Consider the following 24,192-nt stretch of genomic DNA (forward strand, 5'->3'; position numbering starts at 1 on the left):
AACTTACATTTATTTATTATAATCTTTTGCATTGTTGTCTGCTGTTTTCTTCTGTCTTTTCCTTTTTTCTCTGTAGTTCAATAAATTGGTTGTTGGTGGGTTCCTGGGGGGCTGGGGGGGACTGTGGGAGGGGTCTCGAATGTTTGAGGGACAGCTATTGGGGAAATGTGGGGGGCTCTTGGAGGATTCGGGTTAACGTTTTTTGGCCTGGTGGTAGATCGGTCAACATGCCCTTGAGCAGGGCATTGATCCTGGATGCTTCTGTGTGTCACTCTGAATGGGGATCTGTTGGATGACTGGTATGATGTAGTTATTGAGCTGCTTCAGTGCAAGTATATTGTATATTTCGAATATTCAATAAATAATAAAAAAATACATGTAAAAAAGAGCAAACAGTTCAGTCTTGGTTTCATCAGACTAGAGAATCTTATTTCTCATGGACTGAGAGTCTTTAGATGCCTTTTGGTAAAATCCAAGTGGGCTGTCATGTGCCTTTCACTGAGGAGTGTCTTCAATCTGGCCACTCTACCATAAAGGCCTGATTGGTGGAGTGCTGCAGAGATGGTTGTACTTCTGGAAGGTTCCCCCATCTACACAGAGGAGGTGTTGTATCCATTTTAGAATAAGGTTGCAACAAAATGTGGACAAAGTCAAGGGGTCTGAATTATTTCCGAATGCACTAAATGGAGGGATTCAAACTGAGGGAGAAACACACTTTGAAAGCAGCTTTGATGGCCACTGTTAAGAGGAAGATCCCAGCTTCCCATTAATCTTACATTTATTTCTGCTCTTAAAAATAAGCGAACTGCATCATTTTAAAACCTGAGTTTTTAGAAACAGCTTGGTTTATGTGTTACAGGGGTATATGTATACAGCAATAGAGAGCTTCTATTGGTCAATCTCACCATGATATTGCCAAGTATTAGCATTAACTATGGTTTCGTTCTGTAAGACGGAACAGTGGGCAGCATTGATTTCAATGGACACGGTACTGTTCTGAACAACCAATTGAAAATGGTAATCGCCTTCAGAGGGCTAAATGTATTTTATTTTATTTTATTTTTTGTTTAACCTTCATTTGACTAGTCAAGCCAGTTAAGAACAAATTCTTATTTACAATGACAGTCTACCAAAAGGCAAAAGGTCTCTGGCAGGGACGGGGCTAAATGAAATACAAATATTTGACAAAACACACATCACAATGAGAGACACAACACTACATAAAGAGACAACAACATAGCATGGTAGGCAGTAACAGAATTCTGTTGTAACAGATAGGCTTACATTATTCAGTGTTTATACATCCTTGGCTGAGTACCAGAGGAAAGTTGGGGACAGTCAAGTCAGCAATAGCCCGTGTTGCTAGCAACAAGATAATGTTTTGAGTTCACGATCTAGCTAATGATTAGCACACTGGGGTAAATGTAGATGGGCAACCCCATGCAACAGGTTATCATGCTTATTGCTAAATAACACACCTGCCTGATAATATGGACTGATATGGTATTGGGCTCATTTCTTAGAAGTAAAATTATATTTTAGATGTTGTCAGGATACTTTTATTTTCATTCATTTTGGAGTAATAAAATTAGTCTGAAAAGTCCAAAGTAATTAGCCTCTCTGTTTCCAGGTAGACCAACAGATTTTCCTGTGTTTCTGTCTCTCTGAGTCAGTTTGCCTTGATGACATGTTTAACTGTAAAATTTTCAAGGCAAATGATAACTAACAGAGACAGAATGTCCTATAAGGAATACAGTAGTACAACTTGTCTGTCGATAGCTTCTCTTATCATGTGTTTCCCACTTGCACCCTGCTTACATACTAAAAAAGAGCAAAAGGTCCTTGTTCTAATTCGGACTAAAATTACACCCATCAGATTATAGTTTTATGATTCTAATAAATTTCATACAATTATATTGTTTCAGGGTGGACTATTTTAATCATTACCTTTAACCATATAATTCCCTTATCATTAACCCGTGTCCCTGCTTTTTCTTAGCTCTGTTTTGCTTGTCCTCACGGTTTTGACCCTTGCCTGCCCTGACTGTGAACCCGCCTGCCCTGACCATACTGCCTGCCCTGACCTCGAGCCTGCCTGCCGCTCTGTACCTCCTGGAATCTGACCTTGTTATGATCTTTTTGCCTGTCCATGACCGTTATCTTGCATGCCCTTTGGATACTAATAAATATCAGAGACTCGAAAAATCTGCCTCCCGTGTCTGCATCTAGATCTTGCCCTGTGCCCTTAAACTGAGAGTCCTTTGGGTGCCATTTGGCAAACTCCAAGGCTAAAACTAAAACTAAAACTAACACTCAAAGGCTGTCAAGTGCCTTTTACTGAGAAGTGGCTTCCGTCTGGCCACTCTACCATAAAGGCTTGATTCATGGAGTTCTGCAGAGGTGGTTGTCCTTCTGGAAGGTTCTCCCATCTATACAGAGGAACTAACCTCCTTTAAATTATTATTATGTTTTGGTCAATATTCTGAACAAATATTGTAATCGCTGTTCTTCAACAATTAATGTATTTGCTGTGCTAGACCTAATGGATAATGTTAGCTTTATACTTGTTATTTTATGTTCAAAATCTAGAAAACCATGCCAGATTGCTAGCTAAATTAGCCCTAGAGCATTTAATATGGCAATAAAACAAAACAAAAATGTTTGGAGATGTGTATTACACATTTATGAATAATCTAATGTTAGCATTAAATAATCAAGGCCTTTAAACACTTGTTGGACAATAATTGTACAAATGAAATGCCTTTTGTCTGATGTCTGATGAAATTGACCATATCCACTTAGTTGCATTTAATGAAAAAATAGGTTGTTCCTTTACATGGTGTTAAGACTTTTGTGTGTCAAAATATAATCTTCACATTTAGTTAAAATTAAGACAAATATTTGTAGTAAAAAGTTGATTGTCCCATCTTTTAAGAATCCCTGAGCTCTAAAACAGCAAAAATTCTCTCTGCCCCATGGCAAAAAATCAATAGCTTGTAGCTACACTAAATATGATATAAGCAAAGATTGTTGTTATCCAGCATTTCTGGACATTACAGGTAAGCCTAATCAAAACACAAAAATAGACTCTACAACTAACCTGGTATTGGCAGTACTCTACCAGTTATCCTATCCATGTCAATTTCCAGTTGCAAGTGGTTCTAGAAATACCAGAGAAAATGCAGATAGTTAGTAAATAAAAATTTCTTTCTGAGTTTTCTCTGGTGTTTGTGCATTTGCCTGTTGCATTTTCTTTGCAGGTTTTGCCTTACACAATCTAGTGCAGGAGTATTCAATTTACCCTACGAGGTCGGGGACATCTCCCTAAAAACTGGGAAATTTCCGGGGACAGCTCCAACCAGGGACAGGCCACCAAAATCGGGGACAGGCCACCAAAAACAGGGACGTCTGGTCACCCTACTTTAGTTGAGCTTACTAGCGCTTCGCCTGTCTACCGGAAGCTGTTGCTTTGCAACCTCTTGCTAGCTTGTGAGAATAACAAATTACTATCTAGACATCATACGATTTTGGATGTGTTGGTAAATTCAATCTGGAGTGCCAGAGTACGCTCTGGGCATTCGTAAATTCAGAGCGTTGTCAGATTGTCTGTTTGTAAATTCAAAGCGTTTCGCATTCGGAGCGTTCAGAGCCCACACTGGACGCTCTGGCCGAGGAGTAGGGTTGATCCGAGCGTTTTGACCTCACAACGGCAATTAAGCACCCAAGCTAACTGGCTATCTTTGGCAAGCTTGCTAGCTGCTTCCAGACACAAATGAGAGAACACCTCACTCTGACCATTTTACTCGCCCTAGCAGAGCTGGTTATGCTGTTTTCATGTTATCCAGAGCATTGGTGACTGTAACTGTGTTTCTGGCAACAATTTAATTATGCTTTTTTTGCAGACGTTTACTGATACCGGTTATATTCAACGGGTGTTACGGTTGTAAAATGAATCAATTAATCTGTTCTTTGGCACACTCAGATGAGAGTGCTCTGAAATCGGAGTAGATAGCCAGAGTGAATTAACAATGTTCATTGAGAACGCACAATGACTATACCGCTTAGCTAAGCCTGATGTATAAATAGCCAACTAAATTTGTGTTTGGTAGCTAGCTAACATAATGGTACATACTGCTGCAATGATATGCTACGCGTTTCGTAAGGATAGCGTAGCAAAGAAACTTAACTTATTTGTCATAATTAGTTATAGCACTGAAATTGTATCCGCTCTCGTCTCACTTCGGCACCATATTTTCTGCCATTTTCTTAAAATGTTATGAAGCCACGCCTGTTGTCTGAAGAATTGCATTATGGGCCCTGAAAGCACGGAAATAATGTCCACTGCTTGAAAACTTCGTATTTTGGCTAATCTGGCACACTAACTATATCCATACTATGACCAGTAAACATACTATATACTATATACACTTATATACACTTACTATATACACTATATACTATATACACTTACATCACAAGTAGTATGGTTAGATGTATGTAGCTACTGATTTTGTGTAGTTATTTCTAGGCTATTCTAATCAACTTTGATATACCACTTGACAACAACAATATGTCAATTTGAAACCGAAAGGTGTATCATCAAATACCATTTCTACAAAAGCCAGCCTTTCTTTCTCTGTCCACTACTGTATTCCCATACCTCATACTGAAAATTGAATTTATGTTTTTTTTAATGTGATAAACCGAAGTTTTTCTTTGACTGCATTCTGGAAAAGGTCAATAATTAAGCTTCATGTGTTATTGAAACATGTGCTCTTAGAGAATGAAACAGAAGTTTACAGACCTGTGTCTCAAAGTTCAATTCCTTATATATCCTAAATCAAATATAGACACAGACTATTTCTCAATTAGCCTAACATTAGAATGGATTTTCCAAGTCTTCCAATTGTATTCTAAGGATATAACAAACACACACATTTTTCAACAATAACCGCTGTTGTTAGACCTGCACTGTAGCATTGCTTTTGGCTGATACTACTGCTTTAGATGTGGATGCATGTGGCATTCCGGAAACTTTGAGAAAAAATATGTTTAGTTGTGCGTGTTGTTCACACGAATACCTGCCCTCTCATTGGCTAGAATGGTCCCACCTGATCTTGCCTGTCTTCATTCGTTGAGCACATGTATTTCCATTGTTAGAGTGGTCACTCGGCTCTCTTGTCAATATAAAAAGTAATCTTTGCTTTAGGGGATGTGTATGAGTGGGCTCGTCTTTAAATGACCCGCCTAGTTCCTGTTGAAATTCTAAAGTTGATTGGCTACGCTCTGTGAGGGTGGATTTCACTGACGCATTCCGTTTGAACAATAAATAGAGCGAACAAGGCTCTTTCCAGTTCACAAGTCTGCGAAGACGCATGAAGAAGTTCTTGCTTCAACAGTGATTGAACGGAACTCATCTGCCTTCGTCCCGCATCATAGAACATTCCTGGTTGTTGACATAGTACTTACTTGAACTGTAATAGCAAAATAGTCGAATAAACTCTATTTTTGTACCGTTCATTTGGATATTAAAGAAAATCTGCCAAAATGGAGTCTCAGATCCGCCAGAACTATCACCACGATTGCGAAGCTGCTATCAACCGGATGATCAACTTGGAGATGTTTGCCTCCTACACCTACACTTCAATGGTAAGGAGTCTACCAAGGTGACCGTTTTGTTTTACCTGTATTATTCCTAGGCCTAAATGCCTCTTTCACCTTTTTATTATGTTGGTCTAGATAATTAATAGCTAAGAAATTCCGTGAAGTGCATATTTGTTTTTTTCAAATGAAGCCGGGAATCTATTTCATCTTGGACAGAGCGCGTAACAACTCCTTGACAGGTTAATCGGCAGATTACCAAGTAGACTACAGACTAGACTGATTCATGCCTTTGTCAAAGTTTAGTTGCCACAACGAACACAACGCCCAGTCATGTTTGGCATGTTCTTTTTATATTTTTCTAACCTCCGTTTTATGTTTATCCACCCAGGGTTTCTATTTCTCCCGTGACGATGTGGCTCTGCCTGGTTTCGCGCATTTCTTCAAGGAGAACAGCGACGAGGAGCGGGAGCACGCCAACAAGCTACTCTCCTTCCAGAACAAGAGAGGTGGACGCATTTTACTCCAGGACATCAAGGTGAGCGCCTGAGTATCAAACACATTTAGATTGTAGACTGATAGTGAATGTCTTTCCTCCATGGTGGAAAGTGTCTACAGTTTAGTTGATGGGGAGAACCTGAAGTAGTCCTTAACATACTGCCTCTAACCACTGAACTGAAACTGTGAGGGGTGTAATTCTGTTCACTTTATCTTAACCTTAACATCTGCTAGTAGTCCTCAACACTTCTGTGTTCACTCTGTCCTGTGTAGAAGCCAGAACGTGATGAGTGGGGCAATGGGCTGGAGGCCATGCAGTGTGCTCTGCAGCTGGAGAAGAATGTGAACCAGGCCCTGCTGGACCTGCACAAGATTGCCTCTGACAAGGTTGACCCCCATGTAAGTTATGGTGGAACCGCACATCACATGTATGTATCACATAGAATACAGGTACTGTCCCAGGAGATGATCAGGTTGTTGTAGCTCTGATAACTAATGACACGGGATTGTTTGACCTGCTTCTTCACACGTGCACGGTAGTCCACAGATGCACACAATGCAGCTAATGCGTAAGGGGCAGCAGTTTGTCTAGTGGTTAGAGATTTATGCCTTAAAGGTTGCTGGATTGAATCCCAGAGCTGACAAGGTAAAAATGTGTTCTGCCCCTGAACAAGGCAGTTAACCTATTGTTCCACATTAGGATGCCATTGTAAATAAGTGTCAACGGACTTGTCTAGTTAAAAAATGGACACCTCATTATCTACGTGTTACTGTAGTTACAATAGTCTGTATTCATTCTCTTTTCTGACCTGTTTTCCCTCTTTAGCTGTGTGACTTCCTGGAGACTCATTACCTGAATGAGCAGGTGGAGGCCATTAAGAAGCTGGGTGACCACATCACCAACCTCACCAAGATGGATGCTGTCAAAAACAAGATGGCAGAGTACCTGTTTGACAAGCACACCCTGGGAGGCCAGAGCTAAACCACTTCCATCCCCAGGCTACGGCCTCCAGCCTCAGACCAGGACTCCTTGGTTCTCTGATAGATCCTCCTGGCTTTGCTTTTATAGGGATGGGAGAGTGTTAAACTGGTGAATTGCAACACTGCTGTGACATTGATGTTTCTGTTCACAACACTACTGTATTGGAGGAAAGGCTTCTTGTAAAACAATAAAAAAATATCACTGAAGTTTGTTGCTGTTTTCTAAGTGTTGACCTGTAGTAATGGATGTTGTATCAGTCTATTGAGGTGCTTTGCTCTTTTACTGAGCATCTTCATACAGTGATAAATACTGACTATTGTAGACTTACTAGTGGCTGAGGGTCATAACAATAGGAGAAGCTTAACATGAGTTTCATAAAGGATGTTACCTCTGACCACAGAGGGTGTCCTTTACCGTATCTTGTAATAGTGCCATGTCAATTAAGGACCCAGCTGTCAACTCTAGCGCCGTAGGAGTATAATTGTTACCTACAATTGATGTAGACCTTTACACTGTGCGTCACAAGTTTATTAGACAGCCTAGAGGTCAATCAAAACCGTTAGCCAGCTGTTATGGCACATTTCTCTAGTGATGAAGTTTGGCTCTGACTGACAAATTGTCACTCATTGTGTTTATTTCAGTTGGTAATGCCCAATAGTTCCCCTACAGCAAATTATGAACTGAATACTCAAAGAAATGATTCTACAAGCCTCTTGTTCTTAAGGGGCTTATTTGAGCTGTCATATGGTTGCAACGCTACTGTTACTTTACATAAGTTACTGAACGCTGTCATTTTGGTAATTAACAGGCAAGCCAAACTTTAATACTTGAACTGAGAAATATTGTTTTCAAGATATAGTAAAGGAGTTTCTGTTGGCTAGACAACTTGGTTAAAGGGGAAGATGGTCTAATGAGAACTGTCTAATCAGCAATGGAATTTTCAATTACGCTTCAACTTCTTTATACAACCAATTATTGACATGGTAAAATTGAGTACATTTGTATGGTATTGACTATCTTGGTTTATATTTAGGGTAAAGTTTTGCAGCTTTGTCATTCTATTTGAAAACATATTTTACACAGCCACAAAGAGGGCCAGAGATTTGTAATCTGATGTACTCAAAAAGGCCACTAGATGACATCTGATTAAATTGCATATTCCTTAATTTCCCAACATTTGTATTTATGGATCCCTATTACTCTTCATGGGGTCTGGCAAAATAAAGGCAGTTCTATACATTAAAACTAACCTTACATTAAACAGATTTCACAAAATATTAAGGGTTCCCACTCAGGCCACTACTCTACCACTACATCTTTTTTTCTGTTTATTTTATTTTTACAGGGACGGTGCACATTAATCAACGTTTCAGTAAAAGTGCCGGTTTTAGCCAGCCGGCTAATTTTCAACCGCAGTCCCTGGGCAGGTTATTAAAAACAATTACAATATAGACAATAGCACCATAGACATAGCAACATAGGACAAGCAAGACATAGCATACAGAGAGCAACATAGAACAAAAAGCAGCAAGACAAAATTCATAAAAGCAACAAAGTGTTTCCATACCTCACAAGCTACAGACAACATGGAAAGCGGCAACACACAGCTAGGGACCATGTTCACAAATCTGATTGACCTTTAGCCATGTCTTCAAGCATTTTCTGAAAGTGTGATATGTGGTGCAGTTATGTGTGTCTGATGGCAGTGTATTCCAGACATGGGAAGCTCTCACAGAGAATGCAGATTTACTAAAGGTGCTTTTCCTTAGGGGAACTATACAGTCACCTCTCATGGCAGACCTTGTGGATCTGCTGCCATATGTCTGGGTTTTCTGTTTAACAAAAATATTGAGTGGAGGGGGAGCCAGGCCATTAAGGATCTTGAATACAAGACATGCGTCGGTGTATTGCACAAGATTTTCCCAACTCAAGAGCTCATGTTTTCTAAGGATGTGACAATGATGATGGCTATTGGGCTTCCTATCAAGCACTTTGAGAGCCTGTTTGTAGACAGACTGAATAGGTTTTAATGTTGTACAGCAAGCTTGGGCCCAACTAGTCAAGCAGTATGTTAAGTGGGGAGTATCATAGATTTGAAGTACAGTTTTGCTACCTCTGTAGTCAAACAATTTCGTATAAATCGGAAATTAGCTAGATTGAATTTAGTTATTTGAATTACCTTTTTCACATGCTTTTTAAAAGAGAGGTTGGAATCAAGTATGATGCCAAGGTACTTAAAATCGGATACCACCTGGAGCTTCTCCCCTGACACATAGACATCTGGCTCAGTAGCATCTGTTGCCCTCTTTGTGAAGAACATGCAAACAGTTTTTTTCACATTGAGATGCAAACACGAGTCACAGAGCCACTTTGTAACCTGGACCATTACAGTAGTGAGTTCTTGTGCAGCTTGTTGTTTGCTCTTTGCATGCACATATATCACTGTATCATCTGCATACATTTGAACTTCAGACCCAGTACATACAGAAGGCAGATCATTAATGTACAGGCTGAACAGGAGGGGCCCCAGTATTGACCCTTGGGGCACGCCCACATCATAGCTACGAGTGGGCGACAGCTCATTGCTCACTCTGACACACTGAGTTCTGCCTTCAAGGTATGATTTCATCCATCTCAAGGCATCAGGGGAAAAGTTGAACTTGGACAATTTTGTGATGAGAATCTCATGGTTAACAGTATCAAAAGCCTTCCTTAGGTCCAGAAACACAGCCCCAACAGCACCCCCTTTGTCCATCTTGGACTTCACATTTTCAGAAGAAAGCAGTTGGCCGTTTCTGTGGAGTGTTTCGCTCTGAAGCCAAACTGCATGGAGTGTAATGTGAAGGGGCTGTTGAGGTGGTTAATCAGTTGTTCTGCTACACACTTTTCAACAACCTTTGACACCACAGGTAGTATACTAATGGGCCTTTAGTTACTCTCGTCAGCAGGGTCGCCTGATTTAAAGATGGCCGTTATTATGGCCGACTTCCATACCCTTGAAACACACAGAGACCAATAGATGTGTTGGTGACCTTAGTAATGGGGCCAATGAGTGACTCTTTGTAGTTTTTAAGAAAGGTAGAGTCCATCCCAAACACATCTTTGGCTTTAGAGTTCTTTAGTGAGCTAATCACCTTGTTCACCTTTGACTCAGAAACCTCCCTTATGATGAAGACAGGTTGAGTGTCATTCACTAGCACTGAGCCCAAGAAATCAGTGAAGGGGTTCTGTGTCAGTAACCTGACAGAGTCAATAAAGTAGGAATTGAAGGCTGTTGCTATTTCAACTGCATCCTGTGTTAGATTGTTATTCACCATGATTTCTAGTCTTTTGCAGTGTTACTATGGTCTTTCCCTGTTAACTTTTTTAGATTCTCCCATATCAATTTAGAATTTCCCTTTGCTTCACCAATTATGTTAATAAAAAAGTTTGCCTTGGCCTGTCTGATTTCTTTTATCACCTTATTTCTCAACATGGTAAACCTACGTCTGTCATGCTCTAATTTAGATTTTAGGGCTGTTTTTAGAGCATAATCTCGTTCTTTCATCAATTTCCAGATTTCTCCATTTAGCCAAGGAAGAGTGCTCTTTTGGCCAGGTTTGGATTTGATTTTCTTTAGGAAGCCATTTATTGTAGTCTGGATTGTGGATAGAAAAACCTGACTATCAGCTTCCACGTCTGTATAGGACAAGAGATCATTCCAGTTTATTCCCTTAATTGCTTTTTCAAAATAGTTTAATCTACAACACAAAATCAATGTGTGTGTATCTGTAGTGAATATGTAATTGTGTTTTTATGGTTTTAAATCTTACTTTACTGCTTGCATGAGTTACTTGATGTGGAATAGCAGCCATGTCATGGCTCTCTGTAGTACTGTGCACCTCCCATAGTCTGTCCTGGACTTGGGAATTGTGAAGAGACCTGGTGGTATGTCTGGTAGCTCTCTGTGCATTTAAGTGTGAGCCGTGCAGGCCAGTTCTGGGCCAATTGTAATTTTCCTAAGTCCTTTTTTGTGGCACCTGACCACATGACTGGACAGTAGTCCAGGTGCGACAAAACAAGGGCCTGTAGAACCTACCTTGTTGATAGCGTTAAGAAGGCAGAGCAGTGCTTTATTATGGACAGATCTATCCCCATCTTAGCTAGTGTTGTATCCATATGCTTTTACCATTTCAGAAGTTTATTCTCAACTTGTTACATTTCCACATTATCCATTACAAGATTTAGTTGAGATTCAGGGTTTAGTGTTTTTATTTTATGTCCCAAATACAATGCCTTTAGTTTTTGAAATTCATGTATTTAGGACTAACTTATTTCTTGCCACCCAGTCTGAAAGCAGCAGCTAATAGGGATCCATAAATACAAATGCTGGGAAATTAAGGAATATGCCATTTAATCAGATGCCATCTAGTGGCCTTTTGAGTACATCAGATTACAAATCTCTGGCCCTCTTTGTGGCTTTGTGTAAAATATGTTTTCAAATAGAATGACAAAGCTGCGAAACTTCACCCCAAATATTAACCAAGATATTCAATACCATACAAATGTACTCAATTTTACCATGTCGATAATTGGTTGTATAAAGTTGAAGAGTAATTGAAAATTCCATTGCCGATTAGACCATCTTCCCCTTTAACCAAGTGGTCTAGCCCCCAGAAACTCCTTTACTATATCTTGAAAACAATATTTCTCAGTTCAAGTATTAAAGTTTAGCTTGCCTGTTAATTACCAAAATGACAGCGTTCAGTAACTTAACAGTAGCGTTGTAACCATATTACAGCTCAAATAAGCCCCTTAAGAACGAGAGGCTTGTAGAATCACTCCTTTGAGTATTCAGTTCATAATTTGCTGTAGGGGAACTATTGGGCATTACCAACTGAAATAAACACAATGAGTGACAATTTGTCAGTCAGAGCCCAACTTCCCATCACTAGAGAAATGTGCCATAACAGCTGGCTAGCGATTTTGATTGACCTCTTGGCTGTCTAATAAACTTGTGATGCACAGCGTAAAGGTCTACATCAATTGTAGGTAACAATTTCACTCCTACGGCGCTAGAGTTGACAGCTGGGTCCTTAATTGACATGGCACTATTACAAGATACAGTAAAGGACAACCTCTGGTCAGAGGTAACATCCTTTATGAAACTCATGTTAAACTTCTCCTATTGTTATGACCCTCAGCCACTAGTAAGTCTACAATAGTCAGTATTTATCACTGTATGAAGATGCTCAGTAAAAGAGCAAAGCACCTCAATAGACTGATACAACATCCATTACTACAGGTCAACACTTAGAAAACAGCAACAAACTTCAGTGATATTTTTTATTGTTTTACAAGAAGCCTTGCCTCCAATACAGTAGTGTTGTGAACAGAAACATCAATGTCACAGCAGTGTTGCAATTCACCAGTTTAACACTCCCCCATCCCTATAAAAGCAGATCCTCCTGGCCAAGGAGTCCTGGTCTGAGGCTGGAGGCCGTAGCCTGGGGATGGAAGTGGTTTAGCTCTGGCCTCCCAGGGTGTGCTTGTCAAACAGGTACTCTGCCATCTTGTTTTTGACAGCATCCATCTTGGTGAGGTTGGTGATGTGGTCTCCCAGCTTCTTAATGGCCTCCACCTGCTCATTCAGGTAATGGGTCTCCAGGAAGTCACACAGCTAAAGAGGGAAAACACAGGTCAGAAAAGATAATGAATACAGACTATTGTAACAGTAATTACAGTAACACACAAGAGCCTGGTGGTAATGGCATAAGGGCAGATAATGAGGTGTCTGCAGTTTATTTTTTAACTAGACAAGTCAGATAACAAATTCCTATTTACAATGACATTCTAACATGGCACAGTGGGTTAATCAGGGGCAGAACAGATTTTTACCTTGTCAGCTCAGGGATTCGAGCCAGCAACCTTCTGGTTACTGGCCCAAAGCTCTAACCACTAGATGACCTGCCACCCCTTATGCATTAGCTGCATTGTGTGTAGTGTGCATCTGGACTATTGTGTGCATGTGAAGAAACAGGTCACCCAATCCTGTCATTAGTTATCAGAGCTACAACAACCTGATCATCTACTGGGACAGTACCTGTATTCTATGTGATACATAAATGTGATGTGCGGTTCCACCATAACTTACATGGGGGTCAACCTTGTCAGAGGCAATCTTGTGCAGGTCCAGCAGGGCCTGGTTCACATTCTTCTCCAGCTGCAGAGCACACTGCATGGCCTCCAGCCCATTGCCCCACTCATCACGTTCTGGCTTCTACACAGGCCAGAGTGAACACAGGAGGGTTAGGGACTACTAGCAAACGTTTAGGTTTGGATAAAGTGAACAGAGTTACATCCCTCACACTGTTTCAGTTCAGTGGTTAGAGGCAGTATGTTTAGGACTACTCCAGGTTCTCTATATCAACTTAACGCTGGGCACTCCATGGAGTAAAGACATTTTCTATCAGTCTACAATCTAAATGTTTTCCTCAATGCTCAGGCGCTCACCTTGATGTCCTGGAGTAAAATGCGTCCACCTCTCTTGTTCTGGAAGGAGAGTAACTTGTCGGCGTGCTCTCGCTCCTCGTCGCTGTTCTCCTTGAAGAAATGCGCGAAGCCAGGCAGAGCCACATCGTCACGGGAGAAATAGAAAGCCTGGGTGGACAAACAAAACAGTATGGTTAAAATAAAATAAAAAGTGCCGAACGTGACTGGGCGTTATGTTCTTGTTGTGGCAACTAAGCTTGATGATATAGGCATGAATCAGTCTAGTCTACTTGGTAACCTGACAATTAACCTGTCAATGAGTTCTTACGCGCTCTGACCAAGGTAGGATAGATTCCCGGCTTCACTTGAATGCTATACCAACCTGGAGGGTCTTAATAGCCTTGCCAAGTAAAACTAAAATATGTACTTAACGGAGTTGAGGTTATTGGCTACAGAAAAGTCGGGTGAAAAGTGGAATTTAGGCCCAGGCATAATAACAGGTAGCTCAACAACACGGTCATCTTGGTAGACTCACCATTGAAGTGTAGGTGTAGGAGGCAAACATCTCCAAGTTGATCATCCGGTTGATGGCAGCTTCGCAATCGTGGTGATAGTTCTGGCGGATCTGAGACTCCATTTTGGCAGATTTTTTTAAATATCTAAAGTAACAGTACAAAAATAGGGTTTATTCGACTATTTTGCTATTATAGTTCAGGTAAGTGTTATGTTATCAATCCAGAATGTTCTATAATGCGGGACGAAGGCAGAGGAGTTCCGTTCAATCACTGTTGAAGCAAGAACTTCTTCACGCGTCTTCTCAGACTTGTGAACTGGAAGGAGCCTTGTTCGCTCTATTTATTGTTCCAAACCGAATACATCAGTGAAATCCACCCTCACAGAGCGTAGCCAATCACCTTTAGAAATTCAACAGGAACTATGCGGATCATTTGACGACGATCCCACTCCTCAGGAGTGAATGTAACATTGTGTGTTCTCGTGAATTCTTGATAATCGTATAGTTGGCCATCATTGTTCAATAATTGTTTAATCCAAATAATGTTGTTGTCAAACCAGTCTTGGAAAAATAAATACTTGTTTTTGTGTTTTAAGTCATTCTTATTCCATATTGTATACTTATGTTCTTTTGTCAGAAGATTTTGGAGTGAGTTAAAATCTTCTATCTTAAAGAGAAGACTACTAATGTTAATCTGAGAGACTATGATATTATGTTTTTTGATATGGACCCTGATTTAACTTTCATTGTTCATTTATTTATCTTTTATGGAAGATTCTTTATCCATGAAATGAAGTGGGCAGAGAACAAACCCCTCTTCACATTATTTAAGATGGAATTTAAATATAATTTTGAAATGATCAGTAAATGTAAAAACAAAAAAGCAAGATTCACCATAAAGAGACTCATATCTCCCTCACTAACTTTAAACATCAGCTGTCAGAGCAGGTCACATATCATTGCACCTATACATAGCCAAATCAAAATCAAAATCAAAGCCCATCTGTAAGTAGCCCATCCAACTACCTCATCCCCATATTGTTACTTATTTTTTTGCTCCTTTGCACCCCGGTATCTCTACTTGCACATTCATCTTCTGCACATCTATCACTCCAGTGTTTAATTGCTAAATTGTAATGACTTCGCCACTACGGCCAATTTATTGTCCTACCTCCCTAATCTTACCTCATTTGCACACACTATATATAGATTTTTTAAAATTGTGTTATTGACTGTACGTTTGTTTATTCCATGTGTAACTCTGTGTTATTGTTTGTGTCGCACTGCTTTGCTTTATCTTGGCCAGGTCGCAGTTGTAAATGAGAACTTGTTCTCAACTGGCCTACCTGGTTAAATAACAAAATGAAAAGGAATCTTGATATGTAATACCCCTGTCTGTTAGGTTTATGTACTCTTCTTTGTATATATTTTGTATTGTTGTGTTCATAATAATAAATGTAAAAAAATATATAAAAAATATAAATAAATGATGATCCCACTCATTCACATCACCTAAAGCAAAGATATGTATTATATTGAGAAGAGAGCCGAGTGACCCATCTAACAATGGAAATACATGTGCTCAACGATTGGAGACAGGCAAGATCAGGTGGAACCATTCTAGCCAATGAGAGGGAAGGCACAGGTGTGAACAACACGCAGAACTAGACGTAATTTTTCTCAAAGTTGCCGGAATGCCACGTGCATCCACATATATTAGTACATTTGTTAAAGCTTAAACATTACGAAACTTCAATATGATCAAAATCCGCAAGTAATTTGACACTGTTATATACCTCCTCACAAAAACGGTTATATCTCACGCGGACAGATTGTGGGTGGAGTAAATGCACTTGCCTCGACCTCATCTTAATCTGTTTAAAAATTGTTACTTTGTTTATTACGAGAGTGGATGAATTTACTTGTTTTGACTAATTATGACAAGAGTTAAGAAAATGTTGAGAGGTGTAATGACTTTTCAAATAAGTTACGTTACACGTTATGTCTGATGTTGGCTGACAATTTTTTAGCTACGCTATCCTTACGAACCGCATAGCATATCATTACAGCAGTATGTACCAGTATGTTAGCGTAAAGTTAGTTGGCTATTAATACATCAGGATTAGTTAAGTGGTATAGTCATTGTGCGTTCTCAATGGACACTGGAAGTAGCTAGCAAGCTAGCCAAAGTTAGCCAGTTAGCTTGGGTGCTTGACTGCCGTTGTGAGGTCTAAATGCTCGGATCAACCCTACTCCTCAGCCAGAGCGGGCTCTGAACGCTCCGAGGGCGAAACGCTTTAAATTTACGAAAGGACAATCTGACAACGCTCTGAATTTACGAACGCCGAGAGCGTGCTCTGGCACTCCAGATTTAATTTACAAACACACCCGAAATCGTACAATGTCTAGCTAGTAATTAGTTATGCTAACAAGCTAGCAAGACGTTGCATAGCAACACCATCAGCTTCTGGTAGACAGGTGAAGCGCTAGTAAGCTCATCTAGAAGTTTACAGTTCTTTTACAGTATACTCAAATGTAACTTTATTTAACTAGGCAAGTCAGTTAAGAACAAATTCGGCCTACTCCAGCCAAACCCGGACGACGCTGGGCCAATCACAGCCAGATTACATTTACATTTAAGTCATTTAGCAGACGCTCTTATCCAGAGCGACTTACAAATTGGTGCATTCACCTTATTACATCCAGTGGAACAGCCACTTTACGTGATACAGCCTGGATTCAAACCAGGTACTAAAGTGATGACGCTTGCACTGGGATGCGGTGCCTTAGACTGCTGCGCCACGGAGATTGGCCAAGATGGCTGCTTGAACAGACGCTTTTTTACCGAGCTCCGTACCAAACTTCAGAAAGATTGTGAAAATTGTTTTTAAAAAAAAGTTTAGTCATTATTATTTTTATTTGTTCAAGATATAAGACCTTTCCTGTGACTGGAATGATAATTGGATAATTTATTTCAGCATGTCCATGCAAAGTCGTGACAAAAAAAGAAAGGAAAAAGTTTGCCGTTCTATTGCTAATCAACAAGAGAGAAACGTGCTTATAGACAACTGCCATAACTACACTTGGCCTATGGATAATATCATGCTGACTGAATTTTCTGGATTTTACTACTTTAAATAATACTTTCAAGATCAATTGGATAAAACAATTCCTAAGAAGACCCACTTCTATCTGGAATTTTATTCCTCATCATGTCTTCTCTACTTTTGGTGGCCTTAACTTCATGTTGTTTTGCAATTATAATATTGACAAAGTTCCAGTGAAACTTTCTGCTTTTCATCGGCAGGTTTTCTTGTCATGGTCCTTAATTTATAAACACAATTTTTCTCCACACAGATATTATATATGGAATAATCGGGATATATTGTATAAAAATACCTCTCTGTTTTTAGAATATTGGTTCAGAAATAATATCCTATTGGTGAGCCAACTGGTAAATGCAGAGGGTCTTTTACTCAGTTATAAAGAATTCTTATCACTTTACAAGGTCCCTGTAACACCTAAAGATTTTGCAATTGTTTTAGATGCCATTCCCTCAGGTGTTGCTATGTTATTCAGGAACATGTCAAGACCTGACCCTCAGAGCCTACCTTCTATTGACCCTGTTGACTCATCAGTAGGAAAGATTTGTTTCTCTTTTGGTCCATTCAACAACAGAGCGATACGATCCTTGTTTCAGCAGGACCTTATGTCATGCCTTATTGGAATGGATTTATTGATAATATCTGTTGGAAAAAGTTTGGATGTTGCCACAAACATACCTACTTGTTAACAAAATTAAGGAAGTTTCCTTTAAAATTATTCATAATTATTATCCTGCCAACCACTATATGAAGAAGTTTAAGGAAAACATCAACTCAAATTGCTCCTTTTGCAATGACCACCCAGAAACAGTTGTGCATCTTTTTGGCATTGTATGCATGTAAGAAAACTGTGGCAAGACATCAGTAGGTTTATAATTGAACACATTTATGAAGATTTTACACTATTGTGGAGAGATGTACTGTTTGGATTCTTTACATACAATAGAAATAAGCGGAATCATTTTTATGTAATTAATTTAATTATTCTTTTGGCCAAATTTCATATACACACATGTAAATTTACAAACAGAAAACCACATTTTCGTATCCTACAAAAATAAATTGAACTGTATTTTAAGACGGTTAAATGCTCTACTAACAAAAAAAGCTGTTAGAATTGTAAGTATATGCATGTCCCTTAAGGTCCTTGTGTAATTGTAATGTGATATTGTACCCCCTAGCTCGATTGTCCATTGTTTGCAATCTATGTATGCTTGTGTTCCCTCATGTGCTTTATGTATTGACTTGTTGTTAATAAAAATAAAATAAAAAATAAAAATAAATAAAAAATAAAAAAGACTGCTGCGCCACTCGGCAGCCCTATGAACTAATAGTATATAGTATGCAGTATGTATGTAGTATACAGTATGTTAGAATGGGTAATCGAACACTACTTAGGTCTTCTGGGTCAGTATGCATCAAGCCTCTCAGAGTAAGAGTGCCGATTTAGGATCAGCTCCTCCCCCCAGCAGCTACGAGGCCCCTGATCTTTCCTGGCCTAGTATGTAAGGTAGTGCCTCTACTCCAATTGTTGTAGAACAGGGCCACCTTTTTCCTAAAATGTAAGCCAAAACAGGCTCTGTCTATCAGTTTGTCATAGCTACTATTTAGGTGCATTGTTTGTTGAAAAATTATGAAGCGTAATGCTTTCATTATGAGTGCAAACAAAGTTTTGGAGACAATGAGACGAAGCCTCTTCAGACTGTTGGAAGTGGCAGTAGACTCATGCTTAAACCAGTGTTACAACAAGGGCTGTGTCATACTTGGCATTCCTTCTTTTTTTTGTGAAAAGGGATATCACTTTTTGACTAAATTATGTGTCATGCCTAAAGTATAAGTTTGGGTGAGAATATAACGTGAACGTCTAGCATCCCAAAAGTTGCTTGCAACTCATCACGGACAACTTCAGCTTTTTAGCTAATTATCAACTTTGCAACTATAAAAGCCAGCCTTTCTTTCTCTGTCCACTACTGTATTCCCATACCTCATATTGAAAATTGAGATGATATTTAAAAAAGTGTGATAAACCATTCTCTTAGAGAATGAAACAGAAGTTTACAGAACTGCGTCTCAAAGTTCAATTCCTTTTATATCCTAAATCAAACGTAGAAGTAGACTATTTCTAAATTAGCCTAATATTAGAATTCTTTCTATTTTCTTCTAAGGATATAACACACACACATTTTTCAACAATAACTTCTGTAGTTAGACCTGCACTGAAACATTTGCTTAAGCTTTTAGCTGATACTACTGCTATAGTTGTTTCCAATAGAATGTTACTTTGTAATAAACAAAGTTATTTTTTTTTCATTAACAGTCCTTGATGAAGAGGTCAAGGCGAGAGCATTTACTCTGCCCAAAATCTTTTCGCGTGAGATAAGCCCGTTTTCTTTCAAATTACTTGAGGATTATGATCGAATAGAAGTTTCGTAATGTTTATGCTTTTAAAAATGTACTGATATATGTGGATGTATGTGGTATTCCGGAAACTTTGAGAAAAATTAAGTATATTTGTGCGTGGTGTTCACACACGTACCTGCCCTCTCATTGGCTGAATGGTCCCACCTTAGCCAGCTGTTATTGCACATTTCTCAGTGATAAAACTGGTTTGGCTCTGACTGACAAATTGTCACTCATTGTGTTTATTTCAGTTGGTAATGCCCCTAGTTCCCCTACACAAATTATGAACTGAATACTCAAAGAATGATTCTACAAGCCTCTTGTTCTTAAGGGGCTTATTTGAGCTGTCATATGGTTGCAACGCTACTGTTACTTTACATAAGTTACTGAACGCTGTCATTTTGGTAATTAACAGGCAAGCCAAACTTTAATACTTGAACTGAGAAATATTGTTTTCAAGATATAGTAAAGGAGTTTCTGTTGGCTAGACAACTTGGTTAAAGGGGAAGATGGTCTAATGAGAACTGTCTAATCAGCAATGGAATTTTCAATTACCCTTCAACTTTATTCTTTAAAAATTGAGTACATTTGTATGGTATTGACTATCTTGGTTTATATTTAGGGTAAAGTTTCGCAGCTTTGTCATTCTATTTGAAAACATATTTTACACAAAGCCACAAAGAGGGCCAGAGATTTGTAATCTGATGTACTCAAAAAGGCCACTAGATGGCATATATGCATAAATGCATAAATATGCATAAATTGCATATTCCTTAATTTCCCAACATTTGTATTTATGGATCCCTATTAGCTGCTGTCAAGGCAGCAGTTACTCTTCATGGGGTCCGGCAAAATAAAGGCAGTTCTATACATTAAAACTAACCTTACATTAAACAGATTTCACAAAATATTAAGGGTTCCAAATCAAAATATCTACCACCATTATCTACAAACTCAATGTGTGTGTATCTATAGTGAATATGTAATTGTGTTTTTATGGTTTTAAATCTTATATACTGCTTGCATGAGTTACTTGATGTGGAATAGCAGCCATGTCATGGCTCTCAAAGTACTGTGCACCTCCCATAGTCTGTCCTGGACTTGGGAATTGTGAAGAGACCTGGTGGTATGTCTGGTAGCTCTCTGTGCATTTAAGTGTGAGCCGTGCAGGCCAGTTCTGGGCCAATTTAATTTTCCTAAGTCCTTTTTTGTGGCACCTGACCACATGACTGGACAGTAGTCCAGGTGCGACAAAACAAGGGCCTGTAGAACCTACCTTGTTGATAGCGTTGTTAAGAAGGCAGAGCAGTGCTTGATTATGGACAGATCTATCCCCATCTTAGCTAGTGTTTATCCACATGCTTTTACCATTTCAGAAATTTATTCTCAACTGACAGATTACATTTCACATTATCCATTACAAGTAGTAGTTGAGATTCAGTGTTTAGTGTTTTTATTTTATGTCCCAAATACAATGCCTTTGGTTTTTGAAATTCATGTATTTAGGACTAACTTATTTCTTGCCACCCAGTCTGAAAGCAGCAGCTAATAGGGATCCATAAATACAAATGCTGGGAAATTAAGGAATATGCAATTTAATCAGATGCCATCTTAGTGGCCTTTTTGAGTACATCAGACTAATAATATTATATATATATTATATTATTATTATATTATTATCAGACTACAAATCTCTGGCCCTCTTTGTGGCTTTGTGTAAAATAGGTTTTCAAATAGAATGACAAAGCTGCGAATCTTCACCCCAAATATTAACCAAGATATTCAATACCATACAAATGTACTCAATTTTACCATGTCGATAATTGGTTGTATAAAGTTGAAGAGTAATTGAAAATTCCATTGCCGATTAGACCATCTTCCCCTTTAACCAAGTGGTCTAGCCCCCAGAAACTCCTTTACTATATCTTGAAAACAATATTTCTCAGTTCAAGTATTAAAGTTTGGCTTGCCTGTTAATTACCAAAATGACAGCGTTCAGTAACTTAACAGTAGCGTTGTAACCATATGACAGCTCAAATAAGCCCCTTAAGAGGAGAGGCTTGTAGAATCAATGCCTTTGCTGTATTCAGTTCATAATTTGCTGTAGGGGAACTATTGGGCATTACCAACTGAAATAAACACAATGAGTGACAATTTGTCAGTCAGAGCCAAACTTCATCACTAGAGAAATGTGCCATAACAGCTGGCTAACGGTTTTGATTGACCTCTAGGCTGTCTAATAAACTTCTGACGCACAGTGTAAAGGTCTACATCAATTGTAGTTCATTTCACTCATGGCACTAGAGTTGACAGCTGGGTCCTTAATTGACATGGCACTATTTAAAGATACGGTAAAGGACACCCTCTGTGGTCCGAGGTAACATCCTTTATGAAACTCATGTTAAACTTCTATTGTTATGACCCTCAGCCACTAGTAAGTCTACAATAGTCAGTATTTATCACTGTATGAAGATGCTCAGTAAAAGAGCAAAGCACCTCAATAGACTGATACAACATCCATTACTACAGGTCAACACTTAGAAAACAGCAACAAACTTCAGTGATATTTTTTTATTGTTTTACAAGAAGCCTTGCCTCCAATACAGTAGTGTTGTGAACAGAAACATCAATGTCACAGCAGTGTTGCAATTCACCAGTTTAACACTCTCCCATCCCTATAAAAGCAAAGCCAGGAGGATCTATCAGAGAACCAAGGAGTCCTGGTCTGAGGCTGGAGGCCGTAGCCTGGGGATGGAAGTGGTTTAGCTCTGGCCTCCCAGGGTGTGCTTGTCAAACAGGTACTCTGCCATCTTGTTTTTGACAGCATCCATCTTGGTGAGGTTGGTGATGTGGTCACCCAGCTTCTTAATGGCCTCCACCTGCTCATTCAGGTAATGAGTCTCCAGGAAGTCACACAGCTAAAGAGGGAAAACAGGTCAGACAAGAGAATGAATACAGACTATTGTAACACACAAGAGCCTGGTGGTAATGGCATAAGTGTAGATAATGAGGTGTCTATTTAACTAGACAAGTCCGTTGACACTTATTTACAATGGCATCCTAATGTGGAACAATAGGTTAACTGCCTTGTTCACGGGCAGAACACATTTTCACCTTGTCAGCTCTGGGATTCACCCCAGCAACCTTTGTTACTGGCCCAAAGCTCTCACCACTAGACAACCTGCAGCCCCTTACGCATTAGCTGCATCGTGTGCATCTGTGGACTATTGTGCGCGTGTGAAGAAGTAGGTCAAACAATCCCGTGTCATTAGTTATCACAGCTACAACAACCTGATCATCTCCTGGGACAGTACCTGTATTCTATGTGATACATACATGTGATGTGCAGTTCCACCATAACTTACATGGGGGTCAACCTTGTCAGAGGCAATCTTGTGCAGGTCCAGCAGGGCCTGGTTCACATTCTTCTCCAGCTGCAGAGCACACTGCATGGCCTCCAGCCCATTGCCCCACTCATCACGTTCTGGCTTCTACACAGGCCAGAGTGAACACAGAAGTGTTGAGGACTACTAGCAGATGTTAAGGTCAAGATAAAGTGAACAGAGTTACAGCCCTCACAGTTTCAGTTCAGTGGTTAGAGGCAGTATGTTTATGACTACTCCAAGTCTTCTCGATCAACTAAACTCTGTAGACACTTTCCTCCATGGAGGAAAGACATTTTCTAGCAGTCTACAATCTAAATGTTTTCCTCGATGCTCAGGCGCTCACCTTCATGTCCTGGAGTAAAATGCGTCCGCCTCTCTTGTTCTGGAAGGAGAGTAGCTTGTCGGCGTGCTCCCGCTCCTCGTCGCTGTTCTCCTTGAAGAAATGCGCGAAGCCACGCAGAGCCACATCGTCACGGGAGAAATAGAAAGCCTGGGTGGATAAACAAAACGTTGTAGTTAGAAAAAAAAGTAAAAACATGACAGCATTCTGTTCTTGTTGTGGCAACTAGGCTTGATGATATAGGGATGAATCAGTCTAGTCCAGTCCGTTGTCTACTTGGTAACCTGACATTTAACCTGTCAATGAGTTGTCACGCGCTCTGACAGAGGTAGGATAGATTCCCAACTTCATTTGAATGCTATATCTAACTGGAGGGTCTTAATAGCCTTGCCAAGTAAAACTCAAATGTACTTTGAGTTGAGGTTATTTGCTATTAATTGTCTAGACCTACAGAAAAATCAAGTGAAAAAAAGCAATTTAGGACCAGGCATAAAAAATACAGGTAGATCAACAACACGGTCACCTTGGTAAACTCCTTACCATTGAGGTGTAGGTGTAGGAGGCAAACATCTCCAAGTTAATCATCCGGTTGATGGCAGCTTCGCAATCGTGGTGATAGTTCTGGCGGATCTGAGACTCCATCTTGGCAGATTTTTATTTTATATCAAAATGAAGAGTTACAAAAATAGAGTTTCTTAAACTATATTGCTATTATAGTTCAAGTAAGTGCTATGTCATCAATCCAGAATGTTCTATAATGCGGGACGAAGGCAGAGGAGTTCCGTTCAATCACTGTTGAAGCAAGAACTTCTTCATGCGTCTTCTCAGACTTGTGAACTGGAAGGAGCCTTGTTCGCTCTATTTATTGTTCCAAACGGAATGCGTCAGTGAAATCC

The 24,192-nt window shown here is 39.5% G+C and overlaps 3 protein-coding genes and 2 long non-coding RNA genes across 6 annotated transcripts in view; 2 read left to right on the forward strand and 3 right to left on the reverse strand.

Annotated features, from left to right (window-relative positions):
- The window catches only part of LOC127929977 (uncharacterized), a 27,660-nt gene extending 19,386 nt beyond the window's left edge, over positions 1-8,274 (reverse strand). The window contains exon 1 of the long non-coding RNA XR_008136424.1: positions 7,570-8,274. This is a non-coding gene — a long non-coding RNA (uncharacterized LOC127929977). The remainder of the gene's footprint in view (positions 1-7,569) is intronic.
- LOC127929976 (uncharacterized) overlaps positions 1-12,677 on the forward strand; it is a 25,477-nt gene extending 12,800 nt beyond the window's left edge. The window contains exon 2 of the long non-coding RNA XR_008136423.1: positions 12,538-12,677. This is a non-coding gene — a long non-coding RNA (uncharacterized LOC127929976). The remainder of the gene's footprint in view (positions 1-12,537) is intronic.
- The window catches only part of LOC118374375 (ferritin, middle subunit-like), a 37,094-nt gene that overhangs the window by 12,858 nt on the left and 44 nt on the right, over positions 1-24,192 (reverse strand). The window lies entirely within an intron of this gene.
- Positions 5,304-7,287, forward strand: LOC127929967 (ferritin, middle subunit-like). Its single transcript, XM_052518481.1, has 4 exons — positions 5,304-5,649; positions 5,993-6,139; positions 6,373-6,498; positions 6,926-7,287. The coding sequence occupies exons 1-4, from the start codon at positions 5,548-5,550 to the stop codon at positions 7,079-7,081; spliced, it is 531 nt and encodes a 176-aa protein (XP_052374441.1). The 5' UTR covers positions 5,304-5,547; the 3' UTR covers positions 7,082-7,287.
- On the reverse strand, positions 12,393-24,149 carry LOC127929969 (ferritin, middle subunit). 2 transcript variants are annotated; one of them, XM_052518485.1, is made up of 5 exons: positions 23,837-24,149; positions 23,300-23,446; positions 22,936-23,061; positions 22,450-22,488; positions 12,393-12,701 (listed from the first exon to the last, which is right to left on the reverse strand). In XM_052518485.1, the coding sequence occupies exons 1-5, from the start codon at positions 23,936-23,938 to the stop codon at positions 12,585-12,587; spliced, it is 531 nt and encodes a 176-aa protein (XP_052374445.1). In that variant the 5' UTR covers positions 23,939-24,149; the 3' UTR covers positions 12,393-12,584. The 2 variants fall into 2 exon arrangements, with proteins under 2 accessions (XP_052374445.1, XP_052374444.1); XM_052518484.1 differs by lacking the exons at positions 22,450-22,488; positions 22,936-23,061; positions 23,300-23,446; positions 23,837-24,149 and adding exons at positions 13,215-13,340; positions 13,574-13,720; positions 14,088-14,387 and having other exon boundaries at positions 12,393-12,740.

This window comes from Oncorhynchus keta, chromosome 5 (assembly GCF_023373465.1).
Source record: "Oncorhynchus keta strain PuntledgeMale-10-30-2019 chromosome 5, Oket_V2, whole genome shotgun sequence".
NCBI lineage: Eukaryota > Metazoa > Chordata > Actinopteri > Salmoniformes > Salmonidae > Oncorhynchus > Oncorhynchus keta.